The sequence below is a fragment of the Citrus sinensis genome, chromosome 1, assembly GCF_022201045.2.
Source record: "Citrus sinensis cultivar Valencia sweet orange chromosome 1, DVS_A1.0, whole genome shotgun sequence".
Taxonomy (NCBI): domain Eukaryota; kingdom Viridiplantae; phylum Streptophyta; class Magnoliopsida; order Sapindales; family Rutaceae; genus Citrus; species Citrus sinensis.
In genome coordinates, this window is record NC_068556.1 from 370644 (window position 1) to 390247 (window position 19604).

The window sequence follows — 19604 nt, forward strand, 5'->3', positions numbered from 1 at the left end:
AATTCGATCTTCAGAGTTCTAGGACGAATCAAATCGTGCCACGTCAAATTATCTGATAACCACCGTTAACAACCGCTACTAACGGCACAAACAGATCAATAGACTCGTGTATCTTTAGCCTCTCCAGGTTCCAGCAACGAACTTCATTTTCATATTTTCGTTTCTCGCACCGCCAGCTACTGCCACGATGGCAAGCAGCATTTCGAGAACGCTGCGAGCTTCCGAGCCTCGATCCGGAGGCAAAATGGTTCGAGCCAGGCGAACCGGGGGTCCTAAAACTCCCTACGACAGGCCCCAGTCTCCTCCCAATTCCAGCCCCAACCCTCAAAACCCTAATTGGCTCTCCAGACTTATTTACTCGCCCACTCGCATGCTTGCTACCGGCGCTGGCAAACTCCTCTCTTCCGTCTTCACTAATGACGACTCCTCTTCTTCTTCCTCGTCAGATTCTGATTCAGGTTCTGTTTCCTCTGTTGCTTATGTTTAATTATTCCGAGTCAGCCTCATTTTTATCTTTTTGTGTGCAGTTTTACTCCTATTGTTTTAAAATTTTAACGCTGTTCTATGCAGTACTTTTCTTTTTTCTTTTTCTTTTTTCCGTGAATAATGAAACTAATATTAAGAAATTATTTCCCTACTTCAAATTTATAGCAATGTTTCTTCAGCCTTTCTCGCATGCTTCTCAATTCTTCAAATTATATAAATCACTTCTATTTTTCAGAAGAGGATATTGATGATGAAGATGAAAATGATGCTACTGATACAATGAAAAAGGTAAATTGTCATCCTTTATGTTCTTCTTTTATAACTCTGTTCGGACTCTTTGTTCTCATTGAAATCACTGTCCAATGATTGTCATTGAGGTTAGCTTTTTCTAATTTGACACGTAGATATATAATGTTTTATTTGTGGTTATGTTAGAAGGGGACATTAGACATTATTGAGCACGTCAGGAGCGCACATCAACCCACCGTCGGGAAGAGTGAAACCAAGCGTCTAATAGAACAGCTTCTAGTGCAGGTGACTTTCTCGAGGTAATTGTGAATCCATAGCTTCTTTGTATCATAATTTGGACTTTTCATGGTTGTTGTTTTCATTGGATCCTTTTCTTTTTTCACCACTTGTTTGCTTTGTATTTTTCTGTTATAGTCAGTGGCTTTTTAAATTTCTGTGATATAGTGCAACTAGCTTGTGTTGGAATTTTTGTATCAGCATAGTTTTATTTGTTTTCAATCATATGAAAAGTTTCAAGTTTTGGCTCACTTGCTTCGATTCTGAGTTCAAGTTTAAAACCCTTTTGGATATTTGCTTTTATTTTAAATTGTTGCCACATTTCTATGAGAAAATATGAGTTGATTCCTCTTCCAAGTTTTTTGTCAACTATTTAATCACTTTTTATGTCTTTTGAAAATGATTTCACTCCATGATCTGAATGGCTGTTTATATTGGACCAGGGAAGAGTGCAATAGGCTGACAGGTATTATCAAATCAAGGGTTGTTGATAGCCCTGTCATTAGAGACACAGAGGATTGGAGATTAAGTGAACCACGAAACCGAACAATTGGCAGTGGTATTGCTTTGTAATAGTTCTACCAAAAACAAGGAAAAGTTTTGAAAATTGATCTGCTAAATTTGGATTATAACTGCTGCTACATTTGTATTTCAGATGTTGACATCCCTGATTACCGTTGTACAGCTGTTATGGAGGCAAAAAAATGGTTAGAGGAGAAGAAATCAGGATCGAGTCCAAATTCAGAATTGGAACTTGGAACCTGCGCTTTGAACTCTGCTATGTCACCACATGTTAGTAATTGATTTTTATATTGTGTCAGCAGCAAACTTTATGGTTGCTTTCAGTCACTTCTAGTGTGGCCCTCATTACTAAACACTTTATTTTCTTATCTTGCTGCACTGTTAAGATTGTTAATCAACTTTTATATTTCCCATTTCTTTTTGTAATTTTTTCATTAAATGGCGCGACTAGACATCTTGAGTATTTTTTTTTTCACCTGTAAGAGATGCCAGAAATTTGTTTTCTGAAATTGACATTTCAGAATGTGATTTACTTTCCCTGCCTCCATAACATTTAATTTTGCGGTTCTTTGTTGGGGGGGGGAATGGATTTCATTTTTATTTATGTATTACTTCTTTGTGATACATTTGTATGACAACCATTGGGAGCTTCTTTTAGTGTGGGAAAATAAAAGGTTAATACCAATTTAGATTTAAAATGATTTGAGGCATGTATGCAAGGTGATGCCAGTTCTATATTCAAGGTTTGATTTTTTCTAATGCAGGTAAACGAAGGTGAATTAGGTTCTCCAGTAGATATGGCCAAATCGTATATGCAAACACGGCCTCCATGGGCATCTCCATCTGCAAACCATATTGAATGTGGATCACCATCACCAACAGGAATTCAGCTTTTTAAGGAAGAAACGCCATATTCAACTGGTTACACTTCTTTCACATCATCCAAGGTTTTTCTATTCTTTTCTTTTTTTTTAATGTATATTTTGTGGTTTCGTTCCATTTCTCTGTTGCGATGAATACAAATTAGCTCTGATGCTAAAGGCAACGAAGGCATTAGTTTCTCGTAGGATAAAATTTGGTTTGTAGCTTCTGTATGGGCTTCAGTTTCCAAGTTTCCAAAGAAATTCAGGATATTTGCTTCTTCTTTTTTCTTTGCATCTGATAGAAGGGGATGTTGGGTTAATAATTGTATCTTTGAGCTCTTTTTTAGAGAATTGCTGCTATGACAGCTTATATTGAAACTTTTTAGCTTTCTGTTTATAGGTCTCTTGTCTCTGTCATCTCATGCTGATCTTATTTTAGCAGATTTCTTGTCCACTTTTGCGAGTTCCGCATTCATTTTAATGCAGTTTTCTTAGTTTTCAATCAAAAAGAAAAAAATGATGTTGGTTTGACTTTGCTTGGTCCTTGTTCATGGTCAATGATGTATGTAAGTGAGTTTTTTGGGAGAATGATTTGGCATTATTCTAAAATTATGAAATGCAAATTGAGAGTTGGGAATTCATTAGCAAAGGTCAGGTTGGTGGCAAGTTAAGTTAAATTGACAGGAATATGCCTAAGATCTGATATAGTGATAGATGGTAGGGTAGAATATACTCTTTAAGGAAACCTGGCCATGATGAGACCAAAGCGCTGGACTGTTTCTTGAATTTGTTGAAATGAATTTGGCAGGGGGAACTGTGATGAGGTGTGTCGCAGTTACATTTGTTGCAAATTCATGGTAGATGCTGAATTATGTTTGAGGTGGATGTTTCAAAATATTCAACTGGAAGTCCTGTGTTTTGAGTACAGTTCTCCGATACGCTTCAAAATGTTGAACTTTTTATGCAACACAATATTCTTGATTGGGAAACTAAGAAAACGAAGAAGGGAAAAGGAAAAAGGCAAGATCTAAGGTTGTCTCTTCTATCCTGCATGCTGATTCTTTTTATTTTATTGTCTCTCCTGCAGATGAAAAAGGATTCCCCTGCCTCTGGTTCATGGAATATCTTGGAGGAAATACGAAAAGTGAGATCCAAAGCCACAGAAGAAATGCTTAGGACTCCACCTTCCTCAAAAATTGATTGGTCCTCATTTGCTCTAGAGAATAAGAGCATGAGTAATTCTTTAGTGGCTAGTGAGGCATTAACTAGTTTGAGAGACAAAGTGCACAGCTCTGCAAAACCAGTAGCTGCATCTGTAAATGTGGCCACAGGCTTATCTACTTCATATGGCTTTCCAGGTGTGGTTTATTTTACTGTTTTAGGGGAAACTCTGTTGGTTATTCGTAATATCTGTTATGTGTAACAGGATGGATCACTTGATCTTGTTTAATATTTTAGGATGCTAGAAATTGAATTATAGATAACCTAATTCATTGAGCCTCATTTTTTGTCCCTTCAGTCACACAGGTGGTGCAGGATATGTTACCAAAAGGAGCTGTGCCACCAAATCCAGCTACTGCTGCTTCTGAACAAAATCAGGTACTGTAGATTGAATGAATACAAATTTCTTTTTCCTTCACATAATTTTTTACTTGTCTATATATGCGAATGCATGCTTTGTTTTAAGCATTTGATTTGTTGGTATTGTTTTTCACAAATGTTACAACTTGCTGACGTCAATTGCAAAAAAATTGCTCTTCATGAAGGCCTTGGAAGGCATTCAGTCCATGATGGGAACAACAGGTAATACTTTTAACCTTTTTACTAAAAGCAACATCATAGCACTTTGTCTGTATTTTTGTAGCCAAATAATTCTTAAATTCCGTGCATTTGAGTATTTCTTTCGTTTAATCTTTCTATCCGGGGGGAAGATTTTTTTTTGTTAAAGCATCTGGAATTACATGGAACTTACTTAGTCTGTTAGCTATCCGATAGCAAGTTGAACCTAATCATCTGAAATAATTGTTATTTTACATTATTTGTCAACTTTTTTTGTTAAGCTTTATGAGTCAAAGATTTAATTATTGTGATGCTCTTAAAGATTTTTTTAGTTTACAGTGGTTTTTTTTGTTAAGATTGCTCTCGAGCTTCTTGTTAGTGCTTCTATCCTGTCATGTGGTTGTGGTTTCCAGTAGCTAAATGTTATGTGCACTGTTTGTGGAGTTATAATGTCCCTTGTGTAGCTTAAATTAAATCAGCATAAATGGAAGACATAATTATATGTTATCTGAGATGTTAGGAAGGATTACAAGTATTATTGGATATAATCCATAAAGAAATTTCATTATGTGAGCAGAGCCTAGAATATTGCATTAGTGCATGAAGCTTCTTTTTTCCCCTTTTCTTTTTGGGGTTCAATTCCTACTTTCCAATAATTTTGTCCTTCGTTACCAAAATGTACTCGATTTGGGCTTGTGGGGTGGCGTCAAAGGGAGACTAAGCTCTGGACAAAGAGTTAAATCATTAGATGACATCAAGACAGCATCACAAAGGTCAGTCTCTTTCTCCCATTCACCAGTATAACCACCTTATTTAGGATAATTATCATCTCAATTTTTCCTTCTTGAAGTTTGTGTTGCATCAACTTTTAAGGTTTCTCAGTACCTAAACAAAATCGGTTGCTTATTTTGCTATAACGTGTTCTTGTATTAATTACTGGCAATATAGTGACCAAAAAAAGAGAAAAAAATTACTTGCAATATGCCAAAAATGACCAGTACTTTGGTAATGGGTAAAAGAACTTCTCTAGTTAATTGTCTAGAGTTCAATAAAAAATAAAAAATAATAATTAAAAAAATTAAAAAATGTATTACACAATAAGGGAAGAATTAAAAGAAGAAAGGATTGAAATAAAAAATATTCATCCAACTTATAAAGTCTTGCATCTCTGCTTATTACAGTGATGCTGATGCTGCCAACATTGATGGCCCTAAGGAAACTAATGGGAGTACTCATCCATTTGGCACTCTGGTGGGAGGAACTGCAGAAGGTAAGAATTCTAGACCAACCTGTATGTGGATGTACCGAAGCTTATAATTGTAGTTTTAAGCCGGGGTCAGGGTTAAGACAAAAATGAAGATGAAGTTTTGGGGATGTGGGTTTTACTCTAGTTTCTCTGTGTTCCCCTACTGTTGAAGGTTTAAAAGTGGTGTTGGCACTGAATGCAACTCCAGATTCGCTAAATAAACAAAAGTGTCCGACTTCAAAGGAACTGACTGGGAAAAGTGGTTCATTTGCTGTTAATGGTTTCCCTACTTCAGAATCTAGGTAAATGGTGGCTGACCCTGCTACTTTGGACATTTGGTCCCAATTTATGCAAATTGGATTTTAATAAACTTTTATGCTCTCCTTCAGCTTGTCCCCAGGACAGGATAGAGAACAAGACTCTAGGCCATCTAATGAGAATCATAATCCAGTTGCTTCTGGCCATGACGAAGTTCCTCTAAGTGCCCCTACGGGGGAGGTTGGTGAAAATTTGAGTGAAGCTTCAATTGATGTACCAGTAACGCATCAAAATGATAGCATCGCCACGTGCTCTCAAAACAGTTCCAGCATGCAGAAAGAAGGGCTGTCACAGGACCTGATTACACCAAGTACAAAACGCCGCAAGACCACTGGTGCTGCTGAGGAGCAACAGGGAAAGAAACCGAGTAGATACAATCGACGGGGCAAGGGACGGGGTAAATAATATGGAAATTGTATTCGATGGTAGTGTAAAATTAATTGTAAGCTAGTTCAGAGAAAAGGAGAGCATCTATCTGTTGTAGTGAAGTTGGTAATTTCATGGAGTCAGGATTTTGTTTTCCCTTCATTTGTTGCATTATTCACTTTTCAGGAGATTTAGGTTTTAAATTTCTAGTGTAGAAAACGATTTTGAAGCTTTTGTAAGCCAATTTGGTACTTTTGGTCCGTGTAGAAGAAGCACCACTGTATTAATTTATGAGATGAGATGGGTGGTATTAGTTTGTCAAGAAATGTCAGTCCTTGATTGTGTTTATTCTTTCTTCAATCTCAATTTCAACCTGGATCTCGTCCCAGCAGTTTCTCGACTCGATTGTCGCAACATTATTAGACCTCTCTTCATCAGTACCAAATTGAAGGGTGACTTTATTATTATCATTATTTATAATAATAAAATACATTAGATTAGAGTATGAGTTTTTATCTATTAGTTTGTTGTTCCTTACTCTTAAGGCTACTACTTACCATTAATGAGCCAGCTTTAACTTTATTATTATTATTATTATTTAATAAGGAACATTAATTTACCAAAATTGCAATTTTGACCTTTGCTTTCTGACTGGTACTGCTCTGTAATTATAAACGATGTGAAGCAGTAGCCTAACGGTAAAAGTATTACAACAAGTCGTTTGTTGCAGTACGACGTGTCGGTGTGCAAAGGGGGAATGAATAAAAGCAGAGTTGAGTTATTAAGAGAAGTGAGGAATGAAAAAGAATATATATACAGAAATTAGAATATATATATATATATATAGAAATTAGAATTGTTGTTGGTGTTGTTGGTGTTCGTCTTGTTTGTTGTTCCAGACAGTGTAGGGTGTAGGCAGAGAGGGAGAGAAAACAACATAGTATCGATGGACTCGTCAATAGCGCAAAAGACATGGGAACTGGAAAACAACATAGTATCGATGGAGACACCGCCGACAAACTCAACAGCCGACACGTCAGCATCGGACGCGATTTTCTTCTACGACGAAGGGGCGCAGACCAAGTTCCAGCAAGAGAAGCCCTGGGTCAATGACCCTCACTACTTCAAGCGCGTGAAGATCTCCGCACTCGCCCTCCTCAAGATGGTCGTCCATGCGCGATCCGGTGGGACCATCGAGGTCATGGGCCTTATGCAAGGCAAAACCGACGGCGACGCCATCATTGTCATGGACGCCTTTGCTTTGCCCGTTGAAGGTACCGAAACCAGGGTTAATGCTCAGGCCGATGCTTATGAATATATGGTCGATTATTCCCAAACCAACAAACAGGTTACTATTTAATTTCTTTCTTTTCTTTTCTTTTCTTTTCATTATTTTAAATTTTCAATCTTGGAATAAAACCCAAAATTAACTAAATCATTTCTTCAAAATTAGAAATTGGCCATAGACATTGTTTGGATTATGAGCAAATGGCCAAATAAGAATACAATTCAATAAACCCTAATTATTTTATTTTTTAAAAAAAAATAATATTGTGTATTAGCTGAATTATTGGTAGTTTTTTTTAAAAAAAATGATTTAGTTGTCCTTTTTCTTTCTATCAAATACTGGGCAGTTGTATATGTGATTCATACAAAGAATGCTTTGTTGTACAGGCCGGACGTCTGGAGAATGCTGTTGGGTGGTACCATTCACATCCTGGCTATGGATGCTGGCTTTCGGGTATTGATGTTTCAACTCAAATGCTTAATCAGCAGTTTCAGGAGCCATTTTTGGCTGTTGTGATTGATCCTACTAGGACTGTTTCTGCTGGGAAAGTTGAGATTGGAGCTTTCAGGACGTATCCTGAAGGATACAAGCCTCCGGATGAACCCATCTCTGAGTATCAGACCATTCCTTTGAATAAGATTGAAGACTTTGGTGTGCATTGTAAACAGGTTATTATGCTGCTCATTGTATCTTCATTTAGGTGTTTGCATAATTCGCTGTTGGCTAACTCTGCATGTATATTTGCTTTTTGCAGTATTATTCATTGGATATTACTTATTTTAAGTCCTCTCTTGATTGCCATCTTTTGGATCTGCTGTGGAACAAGTACTGGGTGAATACTCTTTCATCTTCGCCTTTGCTTGGTAATGGGGACTATGTTGCAGGACAAATTTCGGATTTAGGTAATCTTTTTGTTATCAATTTTATTTATATGACTTTTTATCAATTTCTATTGTTGTCGTTATTTCAAATTGGCAGAATTGCATATAGGTAGTTAAATTGCTTGAGGTTAGTCTTCGATTGCAGTATGGATGATCATGCTTATATGATTAACTGAAAGGTTTTTCCTATTGTTTGCTGAGATGATCTTTTTTTTTTTTTCTTTCCCCCATCTTGAAGCTGAAAAGCTGGAGCAAGCTGAGAATCAATTGTCTCACTCTCGCTATGGGCCCTTAATAGCACCCCCTCCAAGAAGGAAGGAGGTAACTGTCATTTTTCTATCTGCATAATGTCTTGTTTGATTTGAGTGTTTCAGCCTTGGCCTTAAGGTACTGTGGGTTCGGTCTGCTAAATGTCTCATAGATGATATGTAGCTACAATAATTGATTTTTAGAATTTTTTATTTATATGTAATCCCTTTTAGCCTCTGTATGTTGCTGTCCATCCACTGCCTATTACTATCAACAAAATATGAGTGGACATGCCAAATTCATGGGCATACTGTTGTCGTGGGGCTTTTATGATTTCCATCATTTACAATTACAAGTGGGCATGTGGAGCCTCCTATTTTGTTATATTAAGAGGGTGAGAAAGTTACTCTCTTCATGGTATTTAGAATCTTTGAAAATGACTTTCTGGTATCCTTACCTGTACCCTCTAGAAATTTAAAGCTTTAAAACATTAAAAGTGGCTCATAATAGGCTCACAATTGTTTGAACACATCCATATTCATAGTTTGACTTTGGTATTATATCCATCCTGGTCTACTTGACTAGTTTTGATTATGTCTCATAAATAGAAATTGATGAAGATTTGCAAATCATTTTGGATGTTGTCCATTCAAGTAAATTTTGATTTACTAGATGGTTGAGATTCTATGTGCATTTCATTTGGCTACCATCATTCTTGGGCAAAAACAAATGTAACTGACTAATCTCAGGAGGAAATTTGTTCTTGTTCAGATGAGTTATATACTTTTAACTTTTTCCTGACATGAGCATTTCTATTGAAACTTTATTTTCAGTTGGTTAGCTTTTCCTCTTATGGCTCTGATAGAATCCATGATTTTATTGATTAAAGCCATCTAGGTTAGGACCAATCATGTAGCTGACAAAAGGTTTACTCATGCAGTACGTATAATTTCAAATCGAGGTTAGGGCTGATCATTTTCTAGTGAACTAAAGCTATCTTTCCAAGCTATTTGGAATAAACAATTTTTTAAGCAAAACTACCTATAAAGTGGAAGATTGTAGCAAAGATGTAGAAAACATTGGGGGGTAAAAGCAACAGTAGATCAATTTCTTGAATATATATATATATATCTAATAAGGGATCCCTTAAGTTATTTTGGCCTGTGGTGTATTGGAATACTAGTAGGTGAGTGCTTGTTGAGTGATATTCTCATCTCTGCTATTGCTTGCTAAGAAGTGCTGCTATAGAGTGATTCAATATCACTTGAATTCATCAAAATATGCTTATGTAGCATCTGGTTTTGCCTTTTTGGAGTTTATATTCTTTTTCTTCATACTTACCCCCTTCGTCACTCTGCTAGTCCTGGTATTTTTTTTTTAATATGAATTTCCAATATATGAATAGCAGGAGGATTCACAGCTTGCTAAGATCACTCGTGACAGTGCGAAGATAACTGTTGAGCAGGTTCATGGTCTAATGTCACAGGTGATTGCCTTTGCATTTTATTTAGATCTTTTTCCTTATATAGTATGAACAGTTTAGCTATTTTAACTAGTTTTGGTTGGAAACTTTGTTCTTTGTTGACTTTAACATTTCTTTTTCCTTGTGGGCTTAGGTTATCAAAGACATCCTTTTCAATTCTGTTCGACAATCCACCAAGACTCACGCTGAGCCATCTGACCCTGAACCTATGATTGAATCCTGATTTTTGCAACTTAATGGTGCAGCAAGAAAGTAGAAGCCTTTGCCTTCCATGCTCCCTTCACCTGCCAGACCAAGATTTTTATTTCAAAATTCATTACAACGAATCTCAGGCTGAGACTGCCAAAGTTTTGTTACCTTCTGCCCTAATGTAAATCCTTGTTGCATTCATAGTGGATCTATTACGGAATTCCAGTTTTTGCACTATTTGGTATTTGTAAGTTGGAAAATTAGACAACGTTAATCGTCATTAGAGACCCCATATTTGCCCCGTAATATTATTTAGATATGAAACCTAAGGACAATGGTTGTCGAGTGCCTGGTTTATTTTATTGTCTGTCCAAATCAAATACGAATCAAGGAAGAATTGTAAATTCTTTGGGCATCCGACTCAAAACTGTCACTCAGGAGGACTTGGTTTGATCTCATCTTTAGCCTAAATGAACGCTCTTGCTTTAGCTCGCTTGGCAATTGAAATATCAACCAATTTATTTCCCTTAAGAGCCAGAAGCAAATGCATGCATGCATACAACAAAATTACAAATAGCATGATTGCAAGTGATGGTCTCGTCTTGGAACCTCAATTGAATAATAGGTGCAGCTAATTAATTACCCGTGTCCGTCATGTTTTGTCTTAGAGAGAATAAGATAGTGATGCCTCGTAATAAAAAGGAGAGGGAATCAGATGGTGATTCCTACTCTTATATTAAAAACATCTATTTTTTCTATTATTCTCTCAAAAATTTTTTGTTGCTAACACCTAACTTGTCACACATAATAGATCATTAATTAAGGGTTAAGAATAAAAATTTGAAGGTTGAACATCGAAAAAAAAAAATTAAAAGGTTTTCAACAGAAAATAAGTGAAAAGTGTTATACACCAAACATCATTGTGCAAGCCAGCAGCACCAGAGTATTTAGATAGATGGGGGACGAGATAACTAGAAAAATCAAGTAATAACAAAACCCGTACAGAGGGAGAAAAGGACAGCATATTTTGCACAAGCGATCCCATCACGTGCAATGCAAGCAAGCAAAACCCTTGTGAGTCTCTTTCTTTTATAGGTATTTCAGATTACAATTGATATTAAATGCCAAAATCTTGAGAACCTTTGAAAGAGGCTCCATCCTTATCACCACCACCACCAGTCCATCACCATCAAAGTATACAACCCACCAAAGAGAGAAGCCCATAAAATATAAAAAAAAAAATGCTTTACCAAATCTACCACTTTTTATCTTTAAGAGAGTCTTTTTGTGACCTCTCTTACATAGCGTGCCTTCCAGTGACTCTCTCTCTCCACCATTTGTTGGGTTGGCTTAGATTCCTATAAGATAACACAAAAAGGGATGACTTCACAAGGAAATGGTCCTCTTCATATTGGCCTTTGGCTCTTTGATTTGTAGTTTTGATTTCGAAGCATCACTTGTGACGATATCACATGGTGCTAAACCTCCACCACATTTTTCTTATTTCTTTTAGCAAGTTTTTTGTGCTTCCTTTCTCTAGTCTAAGCTTAATGCTTACCCTAACATGTGACACAACTTCAATAGCTCAATGGCTTGCTGCACTCTCAGGATATATGACACCTGGCGTGCCCCGACGGGCTATCGACATTTTTACTTTTAATATTTCACATGTTAATTCATGTGACTCTCCTTAAGTCTCCTCTTTGATCAATTGTCACGATTGGGTTCATTCATGTGAGCAATCTTTGCTTTCATGTCACGCCACAAAGAAAAAGGGCATCAAATGCGGTTTCTGAAGCTGTTACAAGGTCAGAACTAAGGATCTGCGGACCCCATAATAAAAGATTGCTGGTCCATCGTCACTTTAATTCCATTTCTTCCAAGCACTCACAGAGGCCTGCAGGCTACCAGGTCTTTTCAAAGCATGAATGATGGTGCTGAAAACTCTGCCAATATTTTTTTAAAAATATACCGTCATTTATTTAAGCAGTGAGTCGTGTTGGATACTTTAAGATGCATATCCGAGAGACTAAACAATATTGTTTTATAATGTAAGAAAGTATTAAACAACTATAACTAAACATCGCTCTGTATCCTCAAATCTGTAATAATAAGTAATAAAATTTGTTCTATTTGTAATAACCATTCTCAAATTATGAACCAAACCATCGCTCTGTATCCTCAAATTCTGTTTTTCTGGTCCCCAAGCAGAGTGGCATGGCATGGAAAGTGATAAGAAACTTCACGAATATAATATATAATGCCCTGACCACTTGGTGAGTGGCTCTCTGTTTCATCCCCATCATCTAAATTCTCCAAGAGGTTTATGACCACGAATTTCACCGTTTTTCGGAACTTCATCTCCATTGTCTATTCGCTCGAGTAGAAATTCCATTTCCTTTTTCTTTTACACTTATTATTTTTTTAAAAAAAAATTGGGAGCTAATTTTCGGATTATATTCGTCGACTATGTCTATCCTCATTGTGCTAATCCCTTCTGACGTTGATATAATTAATTATGCCCTAAGAGTTTGATCGTGTAGTTTTTAAATAATTTTTTTTAGTTGGTCATACAAATGTGAATCATAAGAAGATAGGGGCCAAAAATATAAATTAAAAAAAAAAACAATATTGACAATTTTTTATTTTAATAACAATAAATTTAGAATGTAATTGTTGGGGGAAAAAAAGAACTTAACATTGAAAGTTTTAAACTATTTATAATGCTAAATAAAGGGTTTAATTGGCAAAGGCATTCGAAATCAAATCAATTTTATTGCCATTAACATTGTATTTATAAATTGAGAATAACCGCAATAAAATGTTGGATAGTACAATGTTTTCAACACTATCAATATCCATTGAAAAATTAAATATAATATGACATGTAAATGCTCTCAAAATTCTTATTTGTGTAATTAAAATTTTGTTTGCTAATATTAAGATACTGTAACTTAAAAGTTATCGTTGTGGTTATAACATAAAAGTTATTAGTGTATTGTCAATATAACTTTTAATCAAATTTTTAACAAAAATGATGATAATATTATGAATATGTTATCATATAAATACTAGATCAAATCGATTTAGTTTCCAAACTAAAGCATTATTAGGTGTTTACCAAAAAATAAAAAATTTGATGATGTAAGTATACCCTTGAACAGGTTGACTGAGGTACAAAAATCTCTCACTTTCTGTTTCTTCGAATAGTGAGTCATTGAGAATCCTTCCATGTTTTTGTGACCTAAGAATCTTAATGAGCTGTTGATTAGTAGTATAATAGTACAAGATAGAGCACTATCAAAAAGCATCGGTGCTTATAAACTTGGAGGCTATGGATAATATAGAGACTCATCATTAGTAGCAATTATTCTCAAGGCACCTCTTCTCTCCGCATCTCTTTCTTCTTCAACTTCAACTCTATAAATGTTTCTTCTTCAATAATAATAATAATAATAATAATCATGTAAGCATATTGTTTGTATTTAATATCTTTTACGGATCCACAAACTTTTTTTTTTTTAATGATAAAAAGTGACGAAAGTGTGGTCCCCATACCGAATATTGCCGTTCTCTATATTTGTTAAGAAAAGTCGAAGAAAGAAAATATTTCATTATCCATAATTTCCTATTATAGCTAAGAAACTACCCTTCCAAACACATTTTCCATTTCATTATTTTTCACTTCTTTTTCCCTTTTTTTTTTTTTTTTTGGATTTTTTCAAATGGCTCAAGTGGGTCAAAATGTCCTCTCAAATGACCGACCCTGAAGTAGATGGTGGGTGCGAAAGAACCAAAATCATGGACCATTATTGATTTAATTCCTTTATATTATTGACTAACAAATCCTAACCGATTAAGAGGGATCTGTGAGTGGGAATATATTGCCTAACCTTGATTTTTTCAGTTGAAAAAAATCGCATCGTATGCCATTTTCTTTCAACTACAGCCACTACACTTGTGCCTCCTAATAATACATATCCAAATTGCTAGAGGAAAGGTCAAAATAGAAACAAACTCAAAATTCGCTAACCAAAATATATATATGTATATTTTTAAAAATATTCTGATACTAACTTGTAGAGTTGTAGTTTGTTTTTTTTTTTCACAAATAGAAGTAATATAAATATTCTAATTCAAAGCACACGTGCCGGTATGCAAATTCTTTTTATACTTTTTTTTTGTGTAAGCCATTCGGTATCCTGCAACCGCATTGGGTTCTGACTAATCCGAATTCGGGGTGTAGTCACGGTTAAGGTTCTTTACCCCTTCCAAATGACGTGTTTAGTGGGGATCGAACTCGAGAGCTCTTCCCACAAACTCAGCCTACGCTGCCAACTGAGCCACAACCATTTGGACTTTTTATATGTTTTTCAATTCCTTATTAAAAAAAAAAAAAGAAAGGAATTGGTAAAGTCAATATCGTATTAGAAAGCTTTCGTGTGCCATTTTAAGTCTAAAATGGCTATATTATAGAACTAGTATTAAATAGGGTTCATTGACTTTAACCCATTTGTGTGGGAAACGATTAAATTCCGAAAATTGCTTTTTCAAAATTGTCCATTCATCGCTACCGGCGATATTTGAGGGTCTTTGCATTTATATTTGCGGGTGTGGAAACATGAAGAGAGATCGATATGAATAATCCCATAGGGCAAGGCAACACAGGATAAGATGTTGACACTTTGAATACAATTTTTGAAGCAGTCATGTTTAAAATTAAAAATTAAACAAGTATTGAAAAATTATTAGTTGTTTCATTGACCTATGACTCGGCTGTTTGAATATGAGATCTTACGAGTTGCACTATGTTAGGTATATTTTTATTTATTGAAGATTGTACGGAACTTTGCATACTAATCAATTCACACATTAAAACTAAATTTTCAGACTAAAAATGGGTCCAAGTAATGAACCTCGTAAATGATCATGTGAATTTCCATTTGTAGTTTGAAGCAATAACAATTTTTCGTCTTCATTTAGTTAATGAATTTGCTTAAGGATCATCTTGATATTCAAAATATTCCATAATGTATTGTCCACATAATGTATACCACTCTAATCGCATTGGTAGGTACAAGTGTACTATTTCTAATGAAGCATAATTGCATCCACAATTAATCTCCCTTTAATTCTTGTCAAAATTATAAGTTTAGCATTAAAAGGAAAAAAAAAAATGAATACATCATGACGCTATTTGGTATAACGCTCATTTTCTAACTTAAAAATATATATTATCTATACTATTATAAAAATTTGGTGTAAAAGACAAAATTTGAGTGTAAAAACCAAAAAAAAGGAAAAAAGAATTTTCCAAGGAAGAGTAGGCGGGCACATTTTCTCATTCTTCGTACCAAAGTTGCATATATATATATATATATTGATAATTAAAGCCTTGTAAATTCATTTAAAAACAAAGAAAACGAACGCGGCAGACTTTGACGACGAAATCCAACGGTCTAGGCGTAAAGGTTCGTTTTCGTAATCAAGTCAGCACACGCGTCGCCATATGATTGGTTGGAATAGTCGTGTGTTAATAAGGGCCTATCAAGATGGCCGACCCCCCTTTTTTTTTTTCCCCCGTAGTGGGTCCCGCCAAATTGGCAAGTCAAGTTTGGCTCTTGGTACTTCTGAAATCTTTAACTGTTTAACACCACAAAACGCAAAAGCATTTATTCACTTGAAAAGCGCATACATTTATACGCTCCACGCCATTTTGTTCTCTTTTTTTTTTTCCAAAGCACGAATGGATGGTCCCTTCGTTGTCCATCTGAAAGAAAGGGCATTGATACCAAAGAGGAAACGGAAAAATTATTAGTAAACTTATGTAATTAATTACAGAATCAGGATTTATTCATTATCTGATTATATTATGAGTAAATAACTTAATTGTTGATTAGTAGTTAATAAATAAAAATAAATAAATAAAGTTGAATCTTACTCATACACTACCACTACAAGACATATAATAAAAAAATCTTAAAAAACTAAAAAAAAATCAAATCATAAGAGGATTATTTTCCTTAATTACATAATTTATTTTAATGATTGATGTCATTACGTTATGATATTTATGGAGATTGATTTCATCTTGTTAAATGTATGAATTGGACAACACACCGCATTTAACAACTACCGAATAATCTTTAGATGCAACCGAGCCTTAGTTGTAGAAAACAGTTGAAAATTAAATGTACATACATTTTCAGTCCTTGTCACCATTATTATACGACATATATGACACTTTTAATTTTGCCTGATGTTTCAAAAATGTTTAAAATTTTTTTTTTAAAAAAAAATGGATTGATAAAAATCAATAGTAGGACCAAAATACGACATTTCCACCCTCCCGAAAAATATTAATTTTTTATGATTTTATTTCAATCCTCAAATGACCAACATCACTGCACTGTAAATATACTCACCCGAAGATCAACGTCAAATAAATAAAAGAAATTAGAAACCAAGAAGGATCAAAAGTTGATCAAAACACAGTTGTACGGTCAAGACTGATATTGTACTTGCAATGAGAATTAAAAACTCGAAGCAACATGTTTATTGCGCAGAAAAAAAATCCAACTAATAGGAAACGGTTGTATGGAAAGCTACGGTGGTTGTAGGACACAAGATGACAAACCCTCCCATTTTGAGAATTGCAAATTTCCCTACCTCCACTGACACGTAATCGTTTTGGAAACTCGAAATTGTAGTTGTTTATGGTTTTTATTTTTTAAATATTGAAGGATTGACATAACATACGGAAAGATTTTTGCGCTTTTATTTCTGTTATGCTCGCTCTATGTCGCGTCACTTGCACGCTCCGTCTACTCTCTTGACTCCGTTTTGAGTAGGGATGGCAATTGTACCCGCAAACCCGCCCAAACCCACCCGCCAAAACCCGCCCGTTGTGGATAATTTTACCCATTGCGGGCGGGTTTAGTATTATAAATTAAAACCCGCACATGGATGCGGGTGGGTTTGGTATTAACCTTATATCCGGTGGATACCCGCATGGATATCCACCAAACCCGCAATATTTTTTCTAAATATTTTTAATTTAATTTTAATCTATAAATGTATAAAGAAAATAATGTCATTAATCAAATTACCAAATAGCCAAAGGTTCAAAGTTGTGTATGTGTGTATGTGGCCCATCTCCTATTCTAAAGTCATAACCTAAAGAAAACTAAAGGCATTTCCCTTCGAACTAGTATTTGAAAATATTAATTTTAATTATTATTATAGACATTGTGTTGGATGGGTGCTTATGGTGGTGAATGAAATGAATATCTTCTCTTGGAGCTTGTTTTAAATGATAATATGAAATGTAATTATTATTTTTAAATACTAGTTTGTGTTTTTTAAATAGATTTGTGTAATTTATACTTAAATTTGAGAATTTATGTTGAATTGATGTGGAAATTTTAATTTTTCATTTACATTGTTTAAATATAAAATTGAGTATGTTATATGGAATTTGAGGTTATTATTATAAATTTATATATTAAACACTTGTGATTTTAAATACGGAAACCCGCAAAAAATCCGCCGGATACCATTGCGGGTTTGGTAATTGTTAAAACCCGCTGCGGGTGGGTTTTTTTAAAAAAATTAAAACCCGCTGCGGGTTGCGGGTGGGTTTGGTAATTTCAATTTTGTGCGGGTTTGGGTTTGGTAATGACAAACCCGCTGCGGGCGGTGCCCATTGCCATCCCTAGTTTTGAGTTTTTTACTTTTGAGATTCTCTTTCCACCTTGGTCGAGGTTCTTGATCCTTTTAAGTTTTGACAATTGGGAATTTCATTTAAATTAATACCTCTTTTTTTTTTTTTTTACATTATTGAAATAATGCTGTTCTTTACTAAGTTTATGTCCTATTACGTAACATAAAATATTTTACTAAATAATTAATCAATACTCACAAACTCTTGAACTCCACGTTTAGGTCCCATTGCCTTAGTGGCTGCAGATGAAACCAATAGCTATGACCTCTAATTTATACAAACTATCTGAGCTATCATTTAAGAACAAAATAATTTTTCCTTAATGCACTCATTTCATAGCATTAGGAAGGATCTTATACTAACACGAGTCTATTCAACTTCGAAAAATCACATTACAAATTTAGTAGTGAATTAATACTAATTCATATCAGGAAACGATTTTGGCTGCAAGTTTAACGTGACGTCTGGCTTACGAATGGGTGGAGTGGAGCGGCATTTTGGCTTATGAATGGTTGAATTAGAACTTGGTCGGCCCTAACACGCCAAGTAAAAGCTTCCAAGTCATTTTTGTTCTTCTTGTATTGGAAAAAATAATAATTTGTGCAGCTATGCCAACTACCACAAAGAGAGGTAATTTTGTGTCATCAACCATCATCAAGAAAGCAAATAGCCAAATATCATTTGTACATACAATGTATAACATTTTAAGGCACGTGGTCAAGCTTTGTGGGTAACCTAATAAAGCCATAACGGTAGAGTTCACAATTTCAATTTTCTCACCACTTCTGCCTATTTACATTTAATTGAGCCACCAATTAATGTTGGATTAGAGTCATCTCATAATTTAAATTCTCGTCAATTTTTTAAAATTTTATATTATGTGTCATTTATTGACAGTGAATGGATTGGATTTGACCTTTTTTTATTTTTTTATTTATTAACTATTAATCACCAGTTGAATTTTTGCTCAATACAATATTAGATAACGGGAGAACTCTGATCCATTAATGTTAAGGAGACTATAAAGCATTCCGAACATAAGAAATTAATTACCTCCAAATACTTAGTCACGCAGCATGCTAACAGCTAGTCTAGGGTGGGCAAAAAGGTTAGGGCCGACCCAAGCCCACCCTGCCCATACCCTTGGACTTTTTGTCTATCCTTATAAATTGGTGCTTGCAGGTCATCTGCTCATAGATTATATTCTCTTAGTCTGTGGGTGTCCTTGGAGATCAACAAACTACTTCCTAATAAGTTCAATATCAACGCAGAGATCTAGTATCTAAACGCTAACTGACTCGACCTAATTTCGATGTTAACACCGAGATCATTAAATAATGAGATTGTTTAAATATAACAAACATACAATTTTGTCTCATATTAATTTGATTCAAATATATCCCATTACCAGTAACACGTCATGTAACAAAAAAGTACCTTGCAAAATCAAGATGCATTAACCTTTAAAAAAAGTTAAAAGGAAAAAGATTCAACCTGGAATGGCAAAACATATATAGATATATATATATTTTTCTGTTCTGAAATTTTAAAGTACGATAAAGTCCATGAAAATTTTAAAACTGCACAGTTTTAAAGTCTTATGCAATTAACACTTTAAAATCGTAAGGTTTTAAAACTTTCCCAAACTTCTTCATACTTTAAAATCTTGAATTGAAAAATTTCTCT

The 19604-nt window shown here is 34.8% G+C and overlaps 2 protein-coding genes across 6 annotated transcripts; both read left to right on the top strand.

Annotated features, from left to right (window-relative positions):
* The first annotated feature begins 59 nt into the window (after positions 1-59).
* On the top strand, positions 60-6453 carry LOC102630167 (protein KAKU4). 4 transcript variants are annotated; one of them, XM_015531812.3, is made up of 13 exons: positions 60-458; positions 722-774; positions 922-1034; positions 1455-1570; positions 1667-1803; positions 2298-2480; positions 3484-3754; positions 3916-3995; positions 4163-4199; positions 4888-4948; positions 5357-5445; positions 5630-5723; positions 5811-6453. In XM_015531812.3, the coding sequence occupies exons 1-13, from the start codon at positions 188-190 to the stop codon at positions 6142-6144; spliced, it is 1839 nt and encodes a 612-aa protein (XP_015387298.1). In that variant the 5' UTR covers positions 60-187; the 3' UTR covers positions 6145-6453. The 4 variants fall into 4 exon arrangements, with proteins under 4 accessions (XP_015387298.1, XP_006483573.1, XP_006483572.1 ...); XM_006483510.4 differs by having other exon boundaries at positions 63-458; positions 1697-1803; positions 5594-5723; XM_006483509.4 differs by having other exon boundaries at positions 64-458; positions 925-1034; positions 5594-5723.
* Positions 6454-6878: 425 nt separating this feature from the next.
* Positions 6879-10599, top strand: LOC102629691 (COP9 signalosome complex subunit 5a-like). Of its 2 annotated transcripts, none has more exons than XM_006483506.4 (6): positions 6879-7453; positions 7780-8061; positions 8148-8295; positions 8513-8595; positions 9929-10009; positions 10140-10599. In XM_006483506.4, the coding sequence occupies exons 1-6, from the start codon at positions 7052-7054 to the stop codon at positions 10227-10229; spliced, it is 1086 nt and encodes a 361-aa protein (XP_006483569.2). In that variant the 5' UTR covers positions 6879-7051; the 3' UTR covers positions 10230-10599. The 2 variants fall into 2 exon arrangements, with proteins under 2 accessions (XP_006483569.2, XP_006483570.2); XM_006483507.4 differs by having other exon boundaries at positions 6880-7453; positions 9932-10009.
* The last annotated feature ends 9005 nt before the right edge of the window (positions 10600-19604 follow it).